At 36.8% G+C, this 15,179-nt stretch overlaps 1 protein-coding gene across 1 annotated transcript in view; it reads left to right on the top strand.

Moving 5' to 3' along the window:
* card14 (caspase recruitment domain family, member 14) overlaps window positions 1-14,975 on the top strand; it is a 17,252-nt gene extending 2,277 nt beyond the window's left edge. Inside the window, exons 3-21 of the mRNA XM_016461793.1 lie at window positions 270-476; window positions 836-954; window positions 1,507-1,659; window positions 1,755-1,874; window positions 2,116-2,241; window positions 3,338-3,487; window positions 3,651-3,785; window positions 5,243-5,355; window positions 6,457-6,506; window positions 7,526-7,598; window positions 7,692-7,908; window positions 8,315-8,441; window positions 9,086-9,323; window positions 9,593-9,656; window positions 9,921-10,035; window positions 13,149-13,313; window positions 14,001-14,119; window positions 14,511-14,626; window positions 14,768-14,975. Coding sequence (XP_016317279.1) covers window positions 270-476; window positions 836-954; window positions 1,507-1,659; window positions 1,755-1,874; window positions 2,116-2,241; window positions 3,338-3,487; window positions 3,651-3,785; window positions 5,243-5,355; window positions 6,457-6,506; window positions 7,526-7,598; window positions 7,692-7,908; window positions 8,315-8,441; window positions 9,086-9,323; window positions 9,593-9,656; window positions 9,921-10,035; window positions 13,149-13,313; window positions 14,001-14,119; window positions 14,511-14,626; window positions 14,768-14,975 — 2,615 coding nt within the window. The remainder of the gene's footprint in view (window positions 1-269; window positions 477-835; window positions 955-1,506; window positions 1,660-1,754; window positions 1,875-2,115; window positions 2,242-3,337; window positions 3,488-3,650; window positions 3,786-5,242; window positions 5,356-6,456; window positions 6,507-7,525; window positions 7,599-7,691; window positions 7,909-8,314; window positions 8,442-9,085; window positions 9,324-9,592; window positions 9,657-9,920; window positions 10,036-13,148; window positions 13,314-14,000; window positions 14,120-14,510; window positions 14,627-14,767) is intronic.
* Window positions 14,976-15,179: the final 204 nt, after the last annotated feature.

Raw genomic sequence — 15,179 nt, 5'->3', positions numbered from 1 at the left:
AACACATTTCATTACACCAAATACACAAAATAATGTTCTTTTTTAGCAACGTCATATGACCCCTTTAACATTTTTACATCTAGATAAAATCAACACATTATATAATTTACTCTTTTTTTGTTGTTGTTGTTCAATAAAGATCTCTCACACAAACATTAAATGATGTAACCTCTATGACAAGTGAACATTTTTATAACTGAAAATTCAAAGGGTATTTTTGTCACCATATTCAAGGCTCATTTGTAAAACCTTGCTTCTGTGCTTGCCAGGCCTGATAAATTACAATGAGTTGACAGAGTACCTGGTTCATGCAGTGAGCAGTATGCAGACAGAGCTACAAGTGGCACGGCATGAGGCTTCGCGGCTGCAAGGCAGATGTTGTCAGCTGGAGGGGAAACTAGAACAGGCCCAACAAACTAATGAAGAGCTCAGCCAGATGCAGGGAGAGCATGCACGACTGCGCAGTCACCTGGATGGTGTGCACTTAACATAGCTTCACATCAGTGTGCCAAACCTCTGTTTAATAAATCATTAGCAAACATATGTAATGCAATTTATTCATATCTGAATACATTTTACAAATAAGAATATGTTATGAAATTAAAAAAAAAAAGTATTTAAAAATTAACTAAAGTTAACTATTAAATGTAAAATGTAATAATATTTGTGAATATAATTAACAAAAGTTCATTTTATTTAAGTGTTAACCTTTTAACATTGTTGCACTTTAATTATGTGCTTTGAGAAATTCAGAATTTCAGATCAATATTTTTGCACAATCAGTTTTTCTTTGTCTGTGTCAAGACTATATAATGTCCGGTTGTCTTCTGTGCAGGTTTAAACAGGGAACTGCTGAAACTGAAGGATGAGAAGTGTGATCTCTATGTCAGATATACCACAGCTCTTGAGGAGAAATCTGCAACTATTGTACGCAACAGAGACCTGCAACTGGAGGTAAGGAACCAGATAGTATGTGTCTGTATGTTTGCCTTCTACTTGGACCAGGGGTGTAGATTACGCGGGGGACGCGGGGGACGTGTCCCCCCAATTTTAATATCACGTAAATTCGTCCCCCGCACTTTTTCGGGCAAGTGTGTTCGCATAGAGGTTTTCAAGAGCTGGTGTGAATAAATATAGATTTAAATTCAAAGAGACGGTATAGTCCGTGCATGATAATTTCTGTCCCCCTCACTTCTGAAATGATGGCTACGCCCCTGACTTGGACTATAGGTACCATTCAATAAGTTACAATAAACTGATTGTCTCATCCATATTACATGTGCTTGTGTGCCTGACAGAGAGCAGCATTCCATAAGGAGTTGGTTTGGACATTAACAACATTAACTACTGTACATTAACAAAAAAAATTTACATTACTTGGCAGGGAGCCAGGGTTAAAAAAAAAAAATCTACAGTATAATCAACACAACAAAAAGAGTAATGTTGGATTGTTTTCCAAAAAACACCAGGGCATACAGATATCTCTTCTCCTCACCTCTTCTCCAGATTTCCCAGCTGCAGCATGAGTTAAAGAAGGCAAGGAAAGAGACAGACTTTGAGAGGCAGCGTTCCTTGAAGAATCCCACTGACACACAGAAGCTCAAAGATGAGCTCAACGCTGTACGCGCAAAGTTACTGGAGACTGAGACGCTGTTCCCAGTAAATAAGAGACTCATTTTCATAGCAATATAACAAGTCAACAAATTATGGGATTCCATCTTATCTGTCTGTCTGTCTCTGTCTCTTTCAATCAGGTACAGCAGGATATCCTAGCCCATGATTTAAAGGAGGTCGAGAACAGACGTTCAGAACTTGCTGAGGAAGTCAGCAGGCTGAGTGAGGAGAATATACGACTCCAGCAAGAGAAAGAGGAGGTAAAACTGGTCTTTCCTTAACATTAATGTTGTTTTGTGTATTTCAAAATGTTGTACTTTGCGTAAAACTTGCATGTTATAATATTTTATTATTTTTATATTCATTACTTTGAAGAAATGTGTCAAATCAATTGAGAAAACCTGTAAGAGGAGAATTTTCTACTTCTCCTTGCATTTTTTAAATGTCTATATTCTTTCTATCACCCTCCTTCTCACCATGCTCCCCTCTCACCTTTTTTAGCTACTAGAAGAGAAGGACTGTTTAGCCCTGGAGGTGGAGAAGTTGACTGTGGACTGTGAGATGTATCAGCACAGGAGTACCCTGTTCCATAGTCAGCTAGAAGAGGTGCAGGCAGAGAGAGACAGGGTCAGTACAATCAATATCTATAATGAACAAATATCATACTCATTAGGTAATTAGGTCCTAAATAAGTTTTTAGATTCAACAATGAGATCAGTTTATACGTACAATAAACTTTCAGTTCCCTTTCGAGGGAAATTCGACGCAGTGTCACAGTGTCACACCTAGGCATGACCAGGGTCTGAGGCACGTGTAGAAACTCGCTGAATTCTATTGGCAGACAGCAGCCCTATGAAGTTACATGGAACGATGCTAAGAAGCTCAGCTCCTGCTTGGCTCTCTTCTCGAGGATATAGGAGCCAAACATTTGCCCCCCGCAGTTCAGGCCATGCGTCTGCCGAGGCAGTGCGGTGGCTTTGATCATGGGTATCGCTAGTGCTGGCAGAGGAGTGGGTTTCCCTTTCTTAGATTTCTCCTGCCAGCTCCAGGGCTCCCATGCCAAATCCAGAAGGCCACTCTGCAGCCTCTTCTGATCTGGCTAAAAGCATTTAGCTGCCACGGAAAGGCTGAGTTTAGCTTGGTCGTGTGAAAAACAGGAAGTCTGTTTTGGCAAACTCAGCAAGCGATTCCTAGCAGGCCAAAACCACCTCTTCCCTTTGAGCCTTCCATTCCTCCCAGACCTTCACACCGAGATGTCGAGGTCCATGTGACATCACTGGATTGCCGTCTGCCAATAGAGTTTGGCACGTTTAGTGTTAGTGTTACAAAGAAAGGAACACAGTATGGATTAACATCTTTAGTTTGGAAGTGAAATAACATGTTTAGATCTACAAACTTCAGTAAATGCATGTATGGTTGAAATCTTTGGATCTTGGGATCAAAATCTAATCTAAATCTAGAAATAAACAGAAAGTTTTATTATTTTAAACAATGCAAAAGGGAAAAAAATGGAAAAGAAAGTTATTAAAAATAATAAAGCCAAAGAGAATTTGGGTCAATGAAACTGTTAACTCCTTTTTTCAAAAGGTCAGATGTTTTTGTTTTCATTGATGCACAAAAGATGCTTTCAGGCACATTCTTGCTGGAGAACATGCAGCTTTTGCGCAAACATGTAGAGTTCAATAGTGGCAAATGAAAGCTTAAATACTGCTGATGTCTTCAGGCATATTTGTCCCGAGATGCGGCCCAGGCTCAGATTGCACGTAGTCTCGCAGAGAAGGACGTGCTGAGAGGCCAACTCATGGAGCTACAGGCGAGAGTTTTCGCCATGAAAGCCTGTAGCAAGCAAAGAGAAAGAAGAGAAAACTCCAGGGTAACACTGACTAATTTTTATTTTACATTTAAGAACCAACATACAGTAGTTTACCACAATCATTCTTTAGAGCAGTTTTAAATATTGTGCTGTCAAGTGCATTTGTAACCTAAACACAACCACACATGACTTTATTTTTATTATCATTTCTTTGAATAAGTAGGACAGGAAGCTCAGTTGCGATAGCAGCAGAGGTTCATGCAGTGAGTTCCCTCCATCCAGTCCCTCAGCCAGAAGACAGCTATGCCGCTTGAATGCAATTCTTCCTGAGAGTTTTAACTCTTTTGACGCCTGTGAGGTACATTTATGCTGTAAATGTTCTGCTTATCGAATCCTAGTGTGAATTACTCTTTAGCCTCACGGACCCCCTAACAGTTCATGCACTAGCTGTCTGATACATATTGGTAACAAAACGAAAATGAACTTTGTTGATGTTCTTTGTGTGATTTCTGGGAGTAACTGGCAGATCAACATGCTACTTGTTTTCTCTCTAATATGGTAGAAAGAATTGTTTGAGTAGTGAAAATGTAATTAAATAAAATGTCGAAAAAAAGTGGATTTTAACTGACTAAATGATTAACAAGCTGGTTTACGGTGACAAAATGTATGTAACTATGCAACAGAGTGCAGTTTCATGACGTCCAAAAGATTGTCTACTCTCTTCTGCTGCACACTCTCGTCACAAAAAGAATGCATTCAGGCATAATTTAAGTAGGTGAATTGGAACGCAACAAAAGTCATTTTTACCAGCATTGCATTTGAGAATTAAATGATCACTGGATGCCAAAGTTTGAAAGGCTAGTGACATCAAATCTTGACTATGAAAGATATTCAGAGTTTTGCTTGAGACTTTGTTTAAATTTCCACCCTAGTTTGTTATATATACTGTATCTCAGATAACCCCGGCACTAAACCGCAGATACGCACAAAACAAACCATGATTCATAACTTGAGATGTCAGTCTAAGCAACGTGCAGTTCCAGCACCTTTTGTGTGATACATGTAGGTATTACTGGAATGCAGTTTCACAGTATCAGTGCAATCAAGAGTGCAAAGCACATATGCATTGAAGAACAATAACTATAATTATAACTATAGTTCAATCATGACAACTCTCGGAAGATTTTAGCATGGTGATGGATATGACCCGTAATAACCCGTAGCAGATCTATACAGGTGGAGCTGGGGAAGGTGGAGGATTTTCAGAGAAACTCTGAAAGCGCGCTGCAGGAATCTCTAGTGAATGCTAGCCAGCCATATAAATGCAAGGCAGTAAGCTCATTGGCTGCATATGCAGCATGAACCAATCAGCTGTGCCAAGTCGTTTAACTCTCTGAATATCATCAGTTACGTTAACAACCCATCGCCTGCGCCATCTAGAGTTTCACGACTGACCTATATATTTATAAAGCTTAAATTAAATAGGGAAGTCCACACTTGATCAAATTAATATTTTTTTCTCCAGCTGATAAACAGCCAGTCAAAATCCATTTTTAGTAGATCCATGCTTAGTAGATACAGAACTTTATTGTCCATTGGCGTGGATGCTAATATGGTTATCATTATAGTTATCGTTCTTAGTGTGAATGGGCCTCTGCATCTGGTTCAATAAATGAGACAATACATTTCTTACATTCTCTGTAGCTTTCTCCTCCTCCATTGTTCTGTCTGATGGCAGCATGTAGGAAATATAGAATTTTGATACATGTTTTATTTATTTATTTTTATTTTTGGTTGTGTATCAACCTTTTACAGTTCAATGATGAAGCAATCTGCAGTATCAATTCCAATCAAGTGGAGCCCCCCTGTTCTGAATCTCTCCGCAGACGAGGCTTTGCCTCCAGAAGTGACGTGGAAGACATTTACAGGTGAGCTGCTCATCTGGTCTGTAGCAGTGAACTGTAATGTCACTGTAAAGCCTGCAGTGTGTAAGTGAAAATAGCAGTTTGGTACTGAGTTTTGCAGTTTGGCTATATTATTGAGTTACTGCTTTTAATTGACACTTTAAAATGGCTAGTTAGTTAGTAGTTGCCCATTGAGAATTATTACATAATTTTAATAATGTAACTTGATAATTGTATGTTCTAATTTACATGAGGAGGACCATGTTTACGTCTCAATTGTAATCTACACAGACCAAAATCAATATCCAAAACCAATGCTATAAAATCCAAATTATTATATCGTTTGGATTCAGTCAGATTTGCTGAATAAAATATGCTGTTTGCATGTCACTTCATGTGGAGACGTTTCAGACTGCAGGTGTTGTAGAGTGATTTACAATACCTGTCAACGTGGACTTCAAAATAAACAGGCAATGCTTATGCCCTGTTTTGTGTCTGATGGGAAATAGCCATGAGATCACTTTTTCTTTTATAAAATCTTAATTTTTTTGTCTTCCACGTTATAATTACTGTTCCCTCCTGGTGGAATGACCTGCCCAAATCAATCTGAGCAGCTGAGTCCTTAACCATCTTCAAGAAACGACTAAAAACACATCTGTTCCACCTTTATTTGACCCTCTAACTCTAGCACTTTCTATTCTATTTTAATTCTACTTTATCTATATTTATCTTCTTGATATTGTTGCTCTTTTGTTAGTTTTGACTGCTTTTATTGTCCTCATTTGTAAGTCGCTTTGGATAAAAGCGTCTGCTAAATGACTAAATGTAAATGTAATAATTAGACAATACATTACTGCTTCCTGTTTCCTTGTCTCTATGATCCTAATTGCATTGCTTGTTGCATTGTATGTGCCCATGACTCACTATCATAAAACTAACTTATAAACCGACAGGTCACTGTTTCCGTATGTACATTCACCAGTAGAGATAAAGATGTCGTGTAGTAGGCATATCTAAAAATAACTTTAGAAATCAGAGAAAGGAAGTTTGTATGTGTGCTAGCAAATGGAATTCTTCAGAGAACTTTAGCTTGAAATAATAAAAAAACCTCTGTTCCATTTTCAGCAGTCAGGATTCTCTCAGCTTTGACCATGATTATGTTTTCATTTCTAAAGGTACTGTTACTTCTTCCTACATTTGTTTGTGGTTAACTAAATAAGCTAAAATCTTATTTTGTCACAAATGTCTGTGCGTTCAGTTACATTAAGTGCCCTAAGAAGTATTTGCACACTTAAGCCACATTAAATTTTTTAAAAATAAAATATATATTTTTGAAGAAAGATAACAGAAGCACAATTTTTTTGCAAAAACATTAATAAAAGTTTTAGGTACAATATTATTCAAAAAATTATATTGTAACAAATTCTCTTTGTCAAACATTAGTGTAACATGTTCATATTTCATGCGATTAACAGCACCTGAAAAAAGTGTTTTCTTAAACTTTTAAAAGACTTATGTACCCCAGAGTATGTAAAATTCAAGTACCCCTTCACAAGAAATTTACTATTAAATATACTAAAATGTTTTCTTCATGCTAAACTCCCAACAACATATGTTTTCATTCATCTACTGTCAAAAATAAATAAATGTAATAAAATGACACATCTCAAAATAATAATAAAATAAAATAAAAATTGACATTTCTACTACTTTAGAGTTTCAGAGTTTTAACGTGATTTTCTTAAGTAATTACATGAAATACTTGAACTGAGCTTCATGACATACTTTGAAATAATAGTTTCCGGTTGTGTTTACAATGTATCATTGTTGCCTAATTCCCAAAACTCAAACTCATCACATATTGTTCGGAAGATTTTATCCACAGATAATGCTCGATCTCATTTAGCATTCTCTTTATTAGTAAAGTTACTAATACTAAGTTAATCAATTCTGTGAGTAAAAAACAGACACCAAATTGTACATATATTGTGCTATTCTGTGTCATCCACACAAATGTATAAAAATGTGCATACATTATGCATTGCACATGATTTAGTTTATGGTCCTTAAAAATTTTCAGTGTGCCGTAAATGTTGAAAAGTCTCCATATACTTTTTAGAGCCACTATATATCCATGGCAATTAGAATGAATTACAATGGCATATTCACCCCTTTTTGATTTCCATTCTGATAGGAGATAGTTTTGATGAGTCAAAATCACCAGCGTCACTTCCCTATTCTACTAGCAGAAGGAGCCCTAATGACAGGTAAAATAAAAACTGAAAGTAAAACACAATAATCACATTTATTTATTAATGTAATGGTCATATTGTTAAACATGTTATTTTGTATAAATCTAGTGTCTCAAGAGCATCAGCCCCGCCCTTCCTAATGCGCTCCAGACCTCAGGCCCTGCGGATCACTGGTCGCGTGCTCACTGTGTTTTTCCAGGGAGAAATGCTGTTTAATCAAATACAGGTCATCGGAGGCAATAAGACCGGTGTGTTTGTACATCATGTGACTGAAGGATCATCTGCTCATAACACAGGCATCAGCCCTGGATCTCAGATACTTCAGGTGAGAATTTCTGGATTCTGAACTGAACTCGTAGAGTTTTTGTTTTTCAGAATTCCCAAAAATAGCTTTCATTTAAATTTTAAAGGCAAAACCATTACTAGTTATTCTTTAAGAGCTAAAATGCCCTTTACCATCCAGAACTTTTGCAAAAACCAGTCTAGCTTGAATAGTGAAGAAATTCCTCTGAAAAACAAAGTGGTAGGAGACATGAAGAGATTTCTGAATGGCAGGTCCCTCCTAATTCTTTCAAAGATAAGACAGAAAATGAAAAGCTGTCTTTTAATCCCTCTCTTTGAATAAGGAAAGATAACAAAGATAATTTTTGATCACTAGAGGGACATTCAGGTTTTCTAGCAGCAGTCAAATGGAGTGGGAACTAATCAAAACCAAAATTTTGTATTTGTAGCTAAGGTATGAGCGGGAACAGAGAGCTGTAAAAATGGTTCTAGAAGACACCACTATGGAAGAGGCCCTGTGGGCCCTGGGGCAAGTCCAGGGACCATGCAACATTACACTGAGACCCAGCCAAGATGGTAAGAACCACAATCGAACATTCAAACACACTACATATTACAGCTCAAGTGATGTATTTTTAAAGCAACCACTTTGATTCCCAGGGAATGCATAAACAGATTAAATTTTTTACACTATTTTGATAGGCTGTTTATTCATAATCATTCAATGGTTTCAACATAATTAAAAAATGACTTTGTATTGATCATAAAGAAATGCAGTCACCACATCTCTAGAGAAGCTCTTTTAGAGCAGTTGTTATTGCTATTCAATGTAACAGCTGTCATATATTAAAATTCAAGCTTTTGTGACATCTTGTGCAGACTAAGATTCTTGAAATACAGGTCAACGTGCTATTTTAATGGTATAATGCTAATTTAATGGTATAATGATTAAATTAGCAAATGTTTCAATTTATTTCATTTATTAATATGTTGGATGGTGCATCAAAATCCTATACATGCTAAACTCATCTCTAAAATTGTTAGTTTAACAGTAAATGCACACTGTTCTGAAAGAGGGAACCTTTCCCTATTTGTTCATTAATTGTTTAATCTCGATTAATGTCAATTGTAAATGTTTAACATTGCTGGTTGTTAAACAGGTCAGGGACTTATTAAACCAAATTTTGTTGATCACTGAAAATCTGCTGATTTCCTCCTAGCTTATGAGAACCTGCTGCAGCAGCTAAAGAATGGCGAGGTGATGTCGGGTGATTCCTTCTACATCCGTGTAAACATGACAATGCCAGGGGACGCAGCTGGAACTCTCGCAGTCAAGTGTAACGACATTGTCCATGTGACAGACACTCACCATTCCAACGATGGCTCCTGGTGGGCCAGTCACGTGCACCCTTGTCACTTGGAAGACCTAATGAGTGGGGCTCTGCCCAACTACTACAGGTACACAACACCATTATTTCTCAAAAGACTTTTTATTATTAGAAAAGCTGACATCTACAATGACAATCTACAATTTACAGTGTTTTGTTTTTTACATTGTAAAATGTGCCCAGTGAATGTAAAATGTTCTTGTCATTTTTTTTTTTAAATGTTCTTGTTTGTAGTTCCTAAGATTTAAAAGAAAAGCACTTGTTTTTCTATTATGCTTTTATGCAAAAAAAAGAAAAAAAAGAAGAAAATAAACCTATACGTGTCAACTAATTTTTCAGAGCACAGCGGCTCTTAATCAGGGCTCTAGAGGATATGACCTACCCTCGCAAAGCACAAAGAAAGGTGAGAGTCCATCAGTAAAGTCATCACAGAAATGATTTCTCTCTTTTTATATAGTTAGTCATAATGCGTGTTTTAGATGAATAGTTGTGAAATATCTAACAAATTCTTGTCTAGCTTTGTATCGCCTTAGTTTGGAATTACGGAAATGCTCGCCAATTATTGAACTGTGGGTGTGATATGAGGTACTTTGGTGATGGAATAATAATGCATAACTTAGAACTCTGAAACTAGTCATTAGACCTCAGTACCTGTTTCTGTCCACAGGAGAAAACTTTAGCTCATGAGAAGCAGAGAGCAGCGAGGATCGTCATCACTGGTCAGCAAAGCAGAAACCCACTGTGGGTCAGTGTGGAGGACGACAACAACACAGCACAGGACAGTTAGTACAAGACAAACTCCATTTAGCTCATAACTCCATTTTACTCATAACTAGACATGGGAAATATAAGAAAATGAACAATTCCGATTCCTGTTCTGATTCCAGTTCTATTAACTATTCTTTTAGTACTTTGAGGAGGAAATTGCTGGAAAAAGAAATTGCAATATTTAAAAACATCCAAACAGTTCTTGGAAAAGGTTTTTACATAAGTGTTTTTAATGACTTTTCATAGACATTTTGTAGGTTGTATAAATGTAACATTAAACCAACAATTTGGTAACATATTTCGTAATAAACATAAAACTCATAATGTGTATCTAACTACACATTGTCATATGAACAACTAGTCAGTAACTACACTGATTTAAGTCTCACAAAGCTTAAGTTAAACCTAACATAGCATAGGAAGTTCACAGTATTCAGTATGTGTTTGCTTCACTAAAATATGTGACTCATTGTAATCATTCATTTGTACTGTACTTTTAAACAAGTAGAATTGTTGTGGTGAAGAGTAGTGCAGGAAACACAGTCACAATACTTTAGTACTGAACCAGTTCTGAATAAGAACAGCTTCTTGTTTCTCAACCCTAGTCATAACATTGTACTTTAAATGCAAGCTGTTGTGTGTGAGAGAGAAATGCTACTAACTTTTTTACTAACAGTTCTTTTATTTGAACTTTTGAGGTAATTAATGTCGGGCAAAATTCTGGTTTAGACCTTGAGTGTCAAGAAAATCTTTCTCTCTTGTAGGTGATGGCTGTGTGCCCAGCAGATGTGTGACCCTAATGCCCTACACCCTGGTCTCACCTCGTTTCCCACCCATCTGCCGACCAGTCACCACTTTGATTCCCAGGGAATGCATAAACAGATTAAATTTTTTACACTATTTTGATAGGCTGTTTATTCATAATCATTCAATGGTTTCAACATAATTAAAAAATGACTTTGTATTGATCATAAAGAAATGCAGTCACCACATCTCTAGAGAAGCTCTTTTAGAGCAGTTGTTATTGCTATTCAATGTAACAGCTGTCATATATTAAAATTCAAGCTTTTGTGACATCTTGTGCAGACTAAGATTCTTGAAATACAGGTCAACGTGCTATTTTAATGGTATAATGCTAATTTAATGGTATAATGATTAAATTAGCAAATGTTTCAATTTATTTCATTTATTAATATGTTGGATGGTGCATCAAAATCCTATACATGCTAAACTCATCTCTAAAATTGTTAGTTTAACAGTAAATGCACACTGTTCTGAAAGAGGGAACCTTTCCCTATTTGTTCATTAATTGTTTAATCTCGATTAATGTCAATTGTAAATGTTTAACATTGCTGGTTGTTAAACAGGTCAGGGACTTATTAAACCAAATTTTGTTGATCACTGAAAATCTGCTGATTTCCTCCTAGCTTATGAGAACCTGCTGCAGCAGCTAAAGAATGGCGAGGTGATGTCGGGTGATTCCTTCTACATCCGTGTAAACATGACAATGCCAGGGGACGCAGCTGGAACTCTCGCAGTCAAGTGTAACGACATTGTCCATGTGACAGACACTCACCATTCCAACGATGGCTCCTGGTGGGCCAGTCACGTGCACCCTTGTCACTTGGAAGACCTAATGAGTGGGGCTCTGCCCAACTACTACAGGTACACAACACCATTATTTCTCAAAAGACTTTTTATTATTAGAAAAGCTGACATCTACAATGACAATCTACAATTTACAGTGTTTTGTTTTTTACATTGTAAAATGTGCCCAGTGAATGTAAAATGTTCTTGTCATTTTTTTTTTTAAATGTTCTTGTTTGTAGTTCCTAAGATTTAAAAGAAAAGCACTTGTTTTTCTATTATGCTTTTATGCAAAAAAAAGAAAAAAAAGAAGAAAATAAACCTATACGTGTCAACTAATTTTTCAGAGCACAGCGGCTCTTAATCAGGGCTCTAGAGGATATGACCTACCCTCGCAAAGCACAAAGAAAGGTGAGAGTCCATCAGTAAAGTCATCACAGAAATGATTTCTCTCTTTTTATATAGTTAGTCATAATGCGTGTTTTAGATTAATAGTTGTGAAATATCTAACAAATTCTTGTCTAGCTTTGTATCGCCTTAGTTTGGAATTACGGAAATGCTCGCCAATTATTGAACTGTGGGTGTGATATGAGGTACTTTGGTGATGGAATAATAATGCATAACTTAGAACTCTGAAACTAGTCATTAGACCTCAGTACCTGTTTCTGTCCACAGGAGAAAACTTTAGCTCATGAGAAGCAGAGAGCAGCGAGGATCGTCATCACTGGTCAGCAAAGCAGAAACCCACTGTGGGTCAGTGTGGAGGACGACAACAACACAGCACAGGACAGTTAGTACAAGACAAACTCCATTTAGCTCATAACTCCATTTTACTCATAACTAGACATGGGAAATATAAGAAAATGAACAATTCCGATTCCTGTTCTGATTCCAGTTCTATTAACTATTCTTTTAGTACTTTGAGGAGGAAATTGCTGGAAAAAGAAATTGCAATATTTAAAAACATCCAAACAGTTCTTGGAAAAGGTTTTTACATAAGTGTTTTTAATGACTTTTCATAGACATTTTGTAGGTTGTATAAATGTAACATTAAACCAACAATTTGGTAACATATTTCGTAATAAACATAAAACTCATAATGTGTATCTAACTACACATTGTCATATGAACAACTAGTCAGTAACTACACTGATTTAAGTCTCACAAAGCTTAAGTTAAACCTAACATAGCATAGGAAGTTCACAGTATTCAGTATGTGTTTGCTTCACTAAAATATGTGACTCATTGTAATCATTCATTTGTACTGTACTTTTAAACAAGTAGAATTGTTGTGGTGAAGAGTAGTGCAGGAAACACAGTCACAATACTTTAGTACTGAACCAGTTCTGAATAAGAACAGCTTCTTGTTTCTCAACCCTAGTCATAACATTGTACTTTAAATGCAAGCTGTTGTGTGTGAGAGAGAAATGCTACTAACTTTTTTACTAACAGTTCTTTTATTTGAACTTTTGAGGTAATTAATGTCGGGCAAAATTCTGGTTTAGACCTTGAGTGTCAAGAAAATCTTTCTCTCTTGTAGGTGATGGCTGTGTGCCCAGCAGATGTGTGACCCTAATGCCCTACACCCTGGTCTCACCTCGTTTCCCACCCATCTGCCGACCAGTCCTCCTCCTTCCCACGTTGCTTGGCCGTGTCTTGCACAAACGGTTGGCAGAACAGGAAGGTTATCAGCTCTGTGAGCCAGGTAAAAATACAAAAGTTTTCAACAAAGGGGAAAAGAAAATGGAAAAAGGAGATACATTAGAGAAAACTCTCCCATTACAGTGAGAAATCACTAGTATTCGTATTTTAAGCTTTAAAATAATTCTTGGAATCTGTCTACATAATCCAGATTACATGCAATCAGTTATTACCCTGTACTGCAAACAATGTAGTCAAAATACTTAGCCATGTTGTCAATATTACAGTGTATTCTGTCAGTATTTCCTTTTGCAATGACTATGGTGTATGGCCTATATCAGTTTCAACGTCAAACAATTCTGCATTGGATATTGATTGTAACGTACTTGACAGGATTCACATACACTTTTACTGTTAATCTGTTTAATTACAGCCCAAAGTCATTGTGATACAGAAAAGAAAAAAGACTATTTTTCCAAAGTGGAAAAAAATTAATAAAAAGGCCAACACATGAAACAGCCCTTAGGCAGAACTGTACACACTATATGGGGAATTACAGTGTAGTTGTTCTCCTTCATTAGTGAAAGACAAAAAATTACTTGAGAGCCATTAATTTAGGACACATTGACTTTTTTTTGTCGGACTTCAGTTTTAACTCTGTATAGTCTTATTTATCTGCTTTGGTCTCTGGCTGCTTCCTCCTTTGCTCACTTTTGTCATCTCTTCCGTCCTCTCATCTCTTATATTTTAGAGTTGCTGATGGCAAGTGAGCATGCCATTCAAATGCAGAAGGGGGAGATTCTTGAAGAGTGTGACTCAAAAACACCCCTTTGCTATACGTTGCAGGGAGTGGAGAAGATCATGAAGCGGGTGTGTCATAAAACATTGCTATTTTATTACTAATTGCCTGATAAATAGCTTTCAAATAGCAATTGCATTAAAGAAGTTGAAATAAAAGATTAGAGATGAGTGGTTTTACAGTAATACAATAATATGAATTACAATAATCATCACATGAGATCTTGTAAAGTCTAAAATGCTTTGTAAAAATTTTAATGTTTTTACTTAAGTACTTTTAATGACCAAAGAAAAATTGCACCCAACCCTGTTAACACATGATTCCAGTAAGACAAAAAGACTTTTAGACTTTTCAATTTTTACCTACAGTATACAGTGTGTGTGTGTGTGAGAGAGAGAGAGAGAGAGAGAAAGAAAGAAAGCGGGACTATGTGTGACTATCTGTTTAATATCCAATGTATAGGGCACTCACTGTGTGTTACCGCTGGGTTTGGACTGTGTGCGTCGTCTCCACCGTGCCGAAATCTTCCCCATCATCATCTGCATCATGTCTACAGAGAGGAGTCTCCGCAGATTGAGGTACTATAATTTCCTCCATGAAACTTTTCACAATGAAAATAAAAGCTGATTTGATTTAAAGATTCAGATTTATAACACAAAAAATGCTGTTCTGGGAGCATAACAGCTGCTATATTAATCTGTTCTGTTATTGTTTCCTAGACACAAACTACGGCAGAATGTTTTGACTGAGTCCCAGGTGCTGGAGTGTTCCTGCAGCGAGGAGCCCCTTCTGGATAAACTGCCCTGCCTTTACCAGAGCATTCCACCAGAGAGCTGGCATGACAGTGCCACCCTAATTGACACTCTGAAAACGGTGGTGTCAGAGGAGCAGCAAAAGATTGTGTGGGTTGAGTCAGATACCTGGTGAAAGAATAATGGGAATGAGAGCGTAAATTCAAAATCCCCTCACCACAATTAGAGTATTAAGGCCAATTTATACTTTGTCGAACGTACATTGTAGACACGGTTTAGTTATGCAGTTTATGGTGTAGCCTGATGTACACCTCTCCAGAAATGCTATGATAGGTCTTCTTTATAACCAAAGACCTTCTCCCAGGATGATTTAAAAAAA

This window comes from Sinocyclocheilus anshuiensis, unplaced genomic scaffold, assembly GCF_001515605.1.
Source record: "Sinocyclocheilus anshuiensis isolate Anshui unplaced genomic scaffold, SAMN03320099.WGS_v1.1 scaffold612, whole genome shotgun sequence".
NCBI classification, from domain to species: domain Eukaryota; kingdom Metazoa; phylum Chordata; class Actinopteri; order Cypriniformes; family Cyprinidae; genus Sinocyclocheilus; species Sinocyclocheilus anshuiensis.
This window is presented reverse-complemented; position numbering and strand designations above follow the sequence as displayed.